General features: G+C 41.5%; 1 protein-coding gene across 7 annotated transcripts in view; it reads left to right on the plus strand.

The window, feature by feature from the left end:
• The window catches only part of PCBP2 (poly(rC) binding protein 2), a 28817-nt gene extending 21311 nt beyond the window's left edge, over nt 1-7506 (plus strand). For 4 of the 7 annotated variants that reach the window (XM_040425807.1, XM_040425809.1, XM_040425808.1 and 1 more), the window contains 2 exons: nt 686-855; nt 4468-5541. In XM_040425807.1, the coding sequence (XP_040281741.1) occupies nt 686-855; nt 4468-4840 (543 nt within the window). In that variant the 3' untranslated portion in view covers nt 4841-5541. Of the gene's footprint in view, nt 1-685; nt 856-4467; nt 5542-7310 lie in introns of those variants that run through there. The other 3 variants (XM_040425811.1, XM_040425812.1, XM_040425810.1) reach the window with 1 other exon arrangement.
• The last annotated feature ends 3220 nt before the right edge of the window (nt 7507-10726 follow it).

Below are 10726 nucleotides of genomic sequence, written 5' to 3' on the forward strand. Positions count from 1 at the left end.
ATCTCCATCAACTGCAAGATGCTATCCTATCAATATGGGCCAACATTTCTAAAGAATGCTATCAGCACCTTGTTGAATCAATGCCACGTAGAATTAAGGCAGTTCTGAAGGCAAAAGGGGGTCCAACACCGTATTAGTATGGTGTTCCTAATAATTCTTTAGGTGTGTGTGTGTATTTTTTTTTTATTTAATTTTTTGCCAGGTTTAGTTCAACTTTACCTGTATACTACAATGTGCGTGCTGAAGCTTTTTCTAGTGTTTTGTAAAGTTGGAGTAGTACCACACACAGCGTTTAGTCCAATGCCACCTGTTTAAAGAAAAGCAGAACTAGTACAAAGGGGTCACAGTGCAGCAACCAGTTCTGGTTTCTTACATAAAACTACTCCACACACATCCACCCCATGTATGGTCTGGTGCAGAGCTACATTCAGACGAATGGGGCCATTTTGCACTACCAGTCATGGATCTCTGTACCCTAAGTGATGCTTTGTCAGAAAAGCTAAAGAGGGTTCTCAAAGATCCTAGTAGTCAAACCCCTTCCATTCAGACATTGTATGTCTTAGCAAGATGCCGTCAATACCTGATGGAAAAGCACTTCTACTGAACACCACTTGTACCTTTTGGCTATTCTAGTGATTAAATAGATTTCTGCTTGGGGTTAACAGTACAGCTTTGTGTTTTTCAGCTGATCGGCTGCATCATTGGACGTCAGGGAGCGAAAATAAATGAGATCCGCCAGATGTCTGGAGCACAGATTAAGATCGCCAACCCCGTTGAAGGTTCCACTGATCGTCAGGTTACAATTACTGGATCAACAGCCAGCATTAGTTTGGCCCAATACCTTATCAATGTCAGGTAAGACATTTTGGAGACTTTATTTTATTTTTTTCAGTACTGCAGTGAGTCTTAAATGAATTGGTTGGTTAATAATACTAGCTGCACATGTAGTAGTAACGGCACATGCATGCAGCTAGTAATAAGTATTAAATCGCCACTGATGTCCCATAGTTGAATATGAATAATTCATGTTTACATGCAGTTCTGCTGCGCTGCATGCCTGTGCTGCACTGGGAACATGGCCGCTGTCCAGTTTCCTCCTTTCACTTTACACTGGGGACAGACTGCACATGCACTAGTTCCCTTGTCAGTCTCCAGTATAAGTGAATAGAGGCCTCTGATGGAGGATTCCATGCATCAGCGATCACATTTCCAGCGCAGCACTGGTACGCAGGTCAGTGGACCTGCCTGTAAGCATGAGTTATTCATATTTAACTATAGGACATTAATTGTGGTAGTTTAATAATGCTTATTACTAGCTGCATGTACATGCTGTTGCTAGCACATTGGCCAACCCCTTTAAAAACAAGGCCCGGAAACCTTAGATGTTTTCCTGGGCACTCATATCTTGCCTATACAGATTGCACAGGTTTTGTCTTTACATTTTGTTACTCACCTGGGTCCAATAAGTTGTGAAGAGTGCTGCACCTTTACAATGGACATGTAAGCTGCTGATTGTATAAAATATTACCTTCTGAAAGGGATTTATGCTCGAGGTTACCTTTCAGAATGCTGCCCTGGGACAATCAGTTGATACATTCTAAGCGAACAGCTGTTTTGCCTTGGGGAAACCACAGTAGAAACAAGGTGGTCATTCGGTTGAATGGCACTTTATAATGGAAAAACAGCTCAAGACTGCCAGAGCAGGAGCCACTTGTACAGTCCAGCCGTTTTAATGTCCAGATACCCTCATGGGGCATATGGACAGGGGGTGGTCTTGGGTTATGGTCCCATGTAGCATAAATGCAGTGCTTTTGTGTGGCAAATCCACTAGATGTATGAGATTTTAAGTAATCTGATCCACACACTGCAGAATTTTAAATTTTCAGCATTACAATTAATGCTGACAATATCTACTACAGCGGATTTTTACCCATTGAAGTGCCTGCATCTGCATGGAGATGCAGAAATTTCTCAACAGAAATTTTGCACCAAATGTGGCCGTACGACACCTAACAGCTGCTTGATTAAAGTTTATTTTAAAGATCTTAGAGGACCTTCACGGTTTTGTTTTATTCTAAATAAATACCTTTACTTGCGGGCAACCCCTCCCTGCTGATGCTTTCACCCTGCCTATATTTTTTATTTATTTTTTATAGCTCCTGCGCCATGCTGTGCCCCCCTGTCCCCCTGTAGTTTTCCTGCTCAGTATGTGAAGGCCTCATGCACACGACTGTTTGGTCCGCATCCGAAACTTAGTTTTTGCGGCTTGGATGCAGACCCATTCACTTCAATAGGGCTGCAAAAGATGCGAACAGCACTTCATGTGCTGTCCGCATCCGTTGCTCCGTTTCGTGGTCTGCAAAAAAAAATAACCTGTCCTATTGTCCGTTTTGCGGACACGAATAGGCAGTTATATCCATGGCTGATATAATTGCAGAACGGATGTCTTCTGTGTTTTGCAGACCGCAAAACACACTGGTTGTGTGCATGAGGCCTAATACTGAGCTTCGGTACAGGGAGGAGACGCCAGGATTTCTATAGTCATCTTTTTCCTGGCTATGCTGCGATCCAATCACATCAGAGAGGGTCACAGCCAGGGAGGTGTTTTTTTATTTTTTATTTTTTTTTATTTCTCCTTGGCTGTGACGTTCTCCGCTGTGATTGGATCGCGGCACAGCCAGGGAGAAGGAGATGCCCATTGAGAAGCCCTGGCGTCTCCTCCCTGTACCGAAGCTCAGTATTAACAGGCAGGGTGGCAGCATCAGTAAAGGTATTTATCTAGAATAAGACAGAACCGTGAAAGGTCCTCTTTCCCGGCTATGAACACCTTCGGAGGCAATTTTATTTTGATTGAATGTTACTCATTTTTGGCTTAAAGGGGTTATCCCATCTTAGACAATGGGGGCATATCACTATTATATGCCCCCATTGTCTGATGGGTGCGGGTCCCAACTCTGGGACCCGCACCTACAAGGAGAAAGTTCAGGAGGGCGCACTGCGCATGCGCAGCCACCCTCCAATAATTTCTATGGAGCCGTCAAATAGCAGAGCGCTGGCTCGGCTATTTCAGTCGGCCCCATAGAAATGAATGGGAGCTGTGGCCGCGCATGCGCTCCTATTCACTTCAATGGGAGAGCTGGGGAGCTGCGCCTGGTGGTGGACGGACCCTGGGAAACCCAGGGTCCTCCAGCCACAACTCTCCCCAGCTCCGTTCTCCTTGTAGTTGTGGGTCTCTCCTCTGACAATTGGGGCATATCCTAGTGATATGCCCCCATTGTTTACGATGGGAAAACCCCTTTAATCATTTTTTCAATTGGCCCCATTAAAAACACTGACTCCACATTTTTAATAGACCAATTTAAAAAAAAAAAAAATGCTAAAAAGTACAATGCAATCATAAAAAAAATGAACATAGCCTTTAAGCTTAACTAAAAGGGATATTCCTGTGGATAGGTGATTTGTTATAATTGGAATACCCCTTTAAATGTAGACTTGCAGCATTGTGGCCCTTTAGACTAGGCAAGTATAGTAAACCCCCTCCTGACTACAGAGTGTACCTTACCTTTGTAATATACTTTATTAAATCCTATTCTAAATGTCATGAAATGAATTTGTAATATACCGATACATTTTTTTAAAATATATATTTTATTATTTTTCTTTCCCCTTACAAAAAAGGCACCTGAAGTTCAGGTCTCTATAGCGCTTTGGCATCCGTACTCCTATACAGCACTAACATGTAAGCGGTGTACGGATTCCACTGTGGGGCTGCGGTGAGCAATGTGCAGCCAGGAGTACACAACACTGCCCCTGCCTGTGCCAGCTCTGCTAAAGCCTGGCATGGCACACCACTGCTAATGCAGGCTATAGTTGTGTGGGTACAGGTAGAAGTGATGTGCTAGGCAGAGCTCCTGCCTGTGCTTGCTCTGCAGTTGACTAGTTATTGGTATCGTTTACATACAAGTATACTAGTGCCACTGCTACCTGGTGTTAAAATGCCCTCGGTTGTGTCTCATTTTTAAGTGCACCTCTCATACAGTTCCACCATGGGCAACAGACTGATGGCTGGTTGACTAAACTTTTGTTCTTACTATGCATTTTCTATTGGCATGGTGGTAAAAATATATCTGAAGTAACACTGCACAAACGTCTCATAGCTCTGTCTAGAGCAGGGTGTGAAGGGCTGGCTATGACATAGGGATTTTCTTTGGCATTTCTTGTCATGCTCTGCCCTCTCAGGCCCTGCACTAAATAGAACAATGTGTATTATGCCTGGAGTGTTCCTTCAAATTTAGTCTTTAATTGCTTTGTTTAGAAACTGAGCAAAAATATCTAAGTTGTGTAACATCTGGGTTTAGCTTTCTCTCAGCCTCCATTGTTGTCCTCCTGTACTCCTTCGTTTGTTCCTGTTTTCCCACCCACCCGTTTAGTTTTGTTCCCTTTTTTTCTTTTTTTCCTCTGTTTCAGTCTAGAAACTGCTAAACCCTCCTCTTCCCAGAGCGTCACGACCCCTGACCTTCTCAGCATCTCTCAGTCCTCCACCCCTTCTTCCTCTTCCAACGCTGCCCCCTCTCTGGTGAACGCTTCCACGGCCGGGGGTGGCGAACCCTCCTCAGCCTCCACATCCTCTTCCTCCTCCTCGGACACACCTTCCAGCCTCCCTAATCCCTCGACTGTCCCTTGTGTCTCCAATCTGCTTGACATGAAACCTGTCCCGCTCCTGGCTCTAAATGTCGTGTCCACAGCCTCCTCTACCTCATCCTCCTCTGCTGCTCCTGCCTCTGCCGCCCAGCAATACTCTAAAGTGAAATCGGACAAGCAGCGCTTCTCTCCCTACTGAGTAGCCTGTGGTTACTTCTCTATGTAACAATTTAATGGACTGTCTTTATCATGTTGGACCTGCTGTAAATCCCCATAATGCTGCAAATTGAAGGTATTCTGTCATCTGTGACGTCACTGTACAACCAAGCATACTGCCATATGCTGGCCTGATTTTCTTACCTGATTCCAGCTGTGCCATTCCTGGGGCCATCGTGACCTTCTTGCATATCGCTTTTTTTTTAAATATGCAGGTGCTGCCTCCAGTATAGTGAGGGTGGTACCATTGCACTCATTGCACAGAAGCTCCATTGACGGCCAGCCCCTTCCTCGGCCTTTGACGGGACTAGGCGATAGGTACGTAATTTCTCCTGGTCCTGTCTGTTTGGGGGAGGAGTTCGGCTGTGAATGGAGCAGAGCTTGTGTGCTGTGACGGTAATGACACTGTCCTGGTTACACTATAGGTGTCATTTGTGTATTTCAAAAAAGCAGATTTTTATCTGCAAGGGAGTCAGACTTGACTGGCACTATGCTTGGTTGCAGAGTGATGCCACCGACAGCCTCCCTTTAAGCAATCTAAATGATTTTGGGTTCTAATGATTACTGATTTGAAGGGTAGTTTGCTGCCTCTTTGTGCATCTTTTACCTTACCAATAGTGTTAGCTGTCTTTATAGCTTTGATCAGCCTTCACTGTATTTCAATAAAACAGCTAATAGTTTGTTGGCAAACCCTCGTATGCGTTATTTATGAGCAGTCTGTGTTGTACACTATACATTGTACCTTTTTTTTTTTTTATGTAGTTGCTATACATTGCCTGAAAGCATTTCTTGAAATGTTTTTTTTTTTTTTTTTTTTTTTTTTTTTTTTTTCCCTTTTACATCTGGCTATAGAAATCAGTCACATTTCCCTATTCTGATTCTATTCATAAAATGTTTTATACAAGAGGTTATTTGAAGGGATTGTCTGGTTTTCTGATATTGATGACCTGTCCTCAGGATGGGTCATCAATATCAGATTGGCTGGGTGTCAGTCCCCCACGATCAGCTGTTTGAAGGGGCCACATTGCCCTTGAGTGCTGCAGCCTCTTCAATGTTTACCTGTGAGCTGTTGACATTGTCACCATTTTAGGGTTTGCCACAATGTGACCATCACCAGTGAGGACCCAGCAGCTGACCCCCACTCATCAGATGCTTTTCTCCTCTAAGACCAGTTTCCCGCAATCAATATTTTGGTCAGTATTTTCAATCGGTATTGTAAACCGAAACCAGAAGTGGGACCTACAGGGAATGTATACTGGAAAGCTATGTACTTCTGTGTTTTGGACTCACTCCTGGTTTTCCCTTACAAATACTAATGCAAAATACTGCTGTGTGGCTTTAGCTGTTATATGGACAGCTGCTGAAATCCTATATTTCTCATCTGTGATCCTTGTGCATGTGGACAGCACACTGACCCATTCATTTAAGGAGCCTTGCACATGTTTGTTTTTTATTTAATTTTTTATTTTTTTGGGGGGGGGGCGGGAGAGAATCCGTTTTCTGTTCTGCAAATTATAGAACATGTCTTATTCTGGTCAGGTTTAAAGAATAGCTTTGGGAGTGAGAAAAATAGTGCACGCTGAAGTATCGTAGTTTGGTGCACAAACAACGGATCCACAAAATACAGACCAGGTCATGTGCATGATGCCTATGGAAAAAAGGGATGGAAAGTCACAAACACCTTGGCAGGATTTATACTCTGAGTGATCCACACTTGCCTGGTATAAAGGGGCTCTATACTAGGTTTGGTTACAAAAATTTAAATCCGGAAGTTGGCATTCTCACAGGAATGTGGACTACCCGATCGTCCATGTTAATTTCGCTTTAAAGCTTCTACTGAAGCAGTAAAGGCCTATTCACATCTTAAATATTTATACTAATATCTACAGGGTATACCGTAAATGTGGGTTCTACCCCTCGAGCTCACTGCAGTACCCCGATCCATGTCTTGCCAGGTGAGGTGTTCAGTCAATGGCTCTCCATTCTTTTCTAGCAAAGTTGGCTGAGCAAGCATGCTTACCTGTTCTCAGTCACCCCCACAGAAGTGACACTATAGTGCCTTGCACTTGTGCGGTCACCTCTCCATTCTTCAGTCTGAGACAGCCAGTGGCCACCTCCCCAGGCAGCATGTGGGTCGAGTGACACTATAGTGCCTACAGAAGCCAACTGAGTAAGCTGTGCACAAGCATGGCCACCTCAATTCATTCTCCTTCTTGGATGCATTGGCTACCTCACCAGGTGATGAGCAGATCATGGGACCCCTGTGGGTATGCCTTGCGTGTCTAAGATGGAATACCTGTCGTGTAGTGGCTGAGTTCTGTGCAGGTGCTGTACACTGTCTGCAATAGGTCTATTGGCGCAGGGGCTTCAGGTAGTTTTGGAAATGTATATGTTGAACTTGTGCTTATTGGTTTTACACTAAATCTATTTTATTTATTTTTTCTCTTGTTTAGGCTGTCTTCAGAAGCTGGCGGCATGGGAAGCAGTTAAACATCTTCCAACATCTCTTCTCCCTGTTTAGATCATGTCAGTCTGCATAGTTCTACAAAGTGTTTTTTTTTTTTTTCTTTTTTTTTTTTTTCTTCCATGTTTTAACTAGTTTGCAAATTTTCAGTTTCATTGTGCTTTTCCTTATCCACTCGTCCATAATTTTTTTTCATTTTTTTTTTTTTTTTTTATGACTGCATTTTAACTCAGTTTTTGTTTCTCCTTTTCCTGCCATTAAAAACCTGCTGATACAGATTTTAGTTTTATAAAAGTTTGTCCTGTTACCTATATATATATATTATTATTTTTTTTTTTATTTAAGTCACAATGTAAAGAGTGGGGTATTAAAGGCATTTCAATTTAGTTCTGTAATGTCAGGAATTTTTCAAAAAACAAATAAAGATGGACTGAAATTGTGCGCATTATTTTTTTTATATATAAATGTATATATTTATTTATTTTTCCTCTCCCCTAACTGCTCCTGACTTATTTTGTTGGAACATGTATTGTGGTGCAATTGGTAGTGCAACAAATGTTCATACCATACAATAGAAATGTAAGTAAATGCAGAGCTTCTGACCTTACCCTTTAACTCTTAAAGGGAACCTGTCACCAGTTTTATGATGTCCTAACTAAGGGCAACATAAATAAGTGACTGATTCTCTTAGCAAAATGTTGGGTCACTTTCTTTAATTGACCCAGTCAATCTTCCAACATCTTGAATTAAAAAGCTCCAGCTCATAAGGATGAGTCCTGAATATTCATGAGCTCCTGACTCTCCCTGCCCACCTGCTGCTGATTGACAGTTATTTTCCATATGACTCAGCAGGTGGGCAGGGGAGTGGCTATAGCTCTGAATTAAATATACGCTGGACTCAAATCAGCTCATTAGCATGCGGCATCTTTGTGTGTATATTATGAGAACCATCTGTCACACCAGTAAGTGAATACATCTAAGGCACTTTTTAGTAGTTAATGATTGTATATAATTAGTTAGATTATAATCAAATATCCATATGACAGGTTCCCTTTAAGGACCTTGGTAGTTTTTTCTTTTTTTTTATTTCCTTTCCGGTCTACCAAGAGCCAAACAATTAACATGACCAAGGACCATGTAATTGACCATATCTTGTATTGAACAGAAAAGTGCAATTCTGACATAGGTGCTTTTATGGCGTTAACTGTGTTAAAAATGACATGACCTTATTCTACATGCTGCCATAAAGGAGAAATACTTTTTTTTTTTTTTTTACTGGCATTCTACAGAAAGTACTACCCCAGTGCCTGAATATGAAGCTTGCTGAAATGTACACGTTTTCTCATTGCAAATCTGACATGCATTAGTGTGGTGTGGGAAAACTGGATTACAAGTCTTGTGGATCTGTAGACACGGTCAAGATGATGACAGCCTAGCTTGTAGCACTATGTAGGAGTGAGGAGGGATTTGTTTAGCTACTTGGTATTTATATAATTGTCCCTATTACAGCTTCACATAATGTGTTTTCTGGGGACCTGGAGGACATAAGTCTCTCAGGTTACTCAGCTTTTCCCTTCCTCTGGGGGGGGGGGGGGGGGATTTACCAGTTCATAAACCTGCTGATCTAGCAGTCTGGGGAAGCTGGGTAACAATGTAAGGAGACAAATTGGTTTTGTAAAATGCACTCCATGCTGTCCTGATACATTACATGAATCGGTCATATGGTACCAGGCAACAGCACCTTGTCACCAATGCCCCTCTACATCATTGCTACCTAGCTTTTCCTGAGCGACAAGTTGGTCTGTCTGTATAAAGGGGTTTATCACCACATAGCTAGGCAAATTTGGAGTTCAGAAATATGGGGAAGCGGAGTAACAGCCTCTGCAGAGTTATAATGGAGGCCACACTTGATACATATGTTCTGTATATATAAATATAATTGGGAGAACTGTGAGCATATACTGTATATGTAGTTTGGTATAGCATAGATTGTAGTTTTATATGTCAAATTGGTATAGGGGTCTAAAGTTTTTATTAACCACCTGCCATCTGGGCCATTTGCCCCCTTCCTGACCAGGCCAAATTTTGCAAAACTGACATATCTCACTTTATGTGGTAATAACTTTGGAACGCCTTTATTTATCCAAGTCATTCAGAGATTGTTTTCTCGTGACACATTGTACTTCATGATAGTCATAAATTTGAGTCAAAATATTTCACCTTTTATTTATGAAAAAATCCCAAATCTACCCAAAAATTTGAAAAATTCGCAATTTTCTAAATTTCAATTTCTCTGCTTTTAAAACAGTGATACCTCATAAAATATTTATTTAACATTCCCCATATGTCTACTTTATGTTGGCATCATTTTGGAAATGTCATTTTATTTTTTAGGACGTTAGAAGTTTAGAAGCAATTCTTCAAATTTTTAAGAAAATTGCCAAAACCCACTTTTTAAGGACCAGTTCAGGTCTGAAGTCACTTTGTGGGGCCTACATAGTGGATACCCCCATAAATGACCCCATTGTAGAAACTACACCCCTCAAGGTATTCAAAACCGATTTTACAAGCTTTGTTAACCCTTTAGGTGTTCCACAAGAATTAAAGGAAAATGGAGATCAAATTTTAAAATTTCACTTTTTTGGCAGATTTTTCCATTTTAATCAATTTTTTTCTTTAACACATCGATGGTTAACAGCCAAACAAAACAATATTTATTACCCAGATTTTGTGGTTTACAGAAACACCCCACATGTGGTCATAAACTGCTGTATGGGCACACGGCAGGGCGCAGAAGAAAAGGAACTCCACATGGTTTTTAGATGCCATGTCCCATTTGAAGCCCCCTGATGCACCCTTACAGTAGAAACTCCCAAGAAGTGACCCCATTTTGGAAACTAGGGGATAAGGTGCCAGTTTTATTAGTACTATTGAGCAAGGTGACCAAAAAATTGGTTGTTTTAGCACAGTTTCTATTTTTTACAGCGTTCACCTGAGGGGTTCAGTCAAGTGACATTTTTATAGAGCAGATTGTTACGGACGTGGCGATTACCTAATATGTATACTTTTTCTCATTTATTAAAGTTTTACACAAATAGCATTTTTGAAACCAAAAAAATGATGTTTTAGTGTCTCCATGTTCTAAGAGCTATAGTTTTTTTATTTGAGAGATTTTCTTATGTAGGGGCTCATTTTTTGCGGGATGAGGTGACGGTTTTATAGGTACTATTTTGTGGGACATATGCGTTTTTGATCACTTGGTGTTGCACCTTTTGTGATGCAAGGTGACAAAAATTGCTTGTTTTGACTTTTTTTTTTTACGGTGTTCACCTGAGGGGTTAGGTCATGTGATATTTTTATAGAGCTGGTTTTTACGGACGCGGCAATACCTAATATGTATACTTT

Source organism: Bufo bufo, chromosome 3 (assembly GCF_905171765.1).
Source record: "Bufo bufo chromosome 3, aBufBuf1.1, whole genome shotgun sequence".
Lineage (NCBI taxonomy): Eukaryota > Metazoa > Chordata > Amphibia > Anura > Bufonidae > Bufo > Bufo bufo.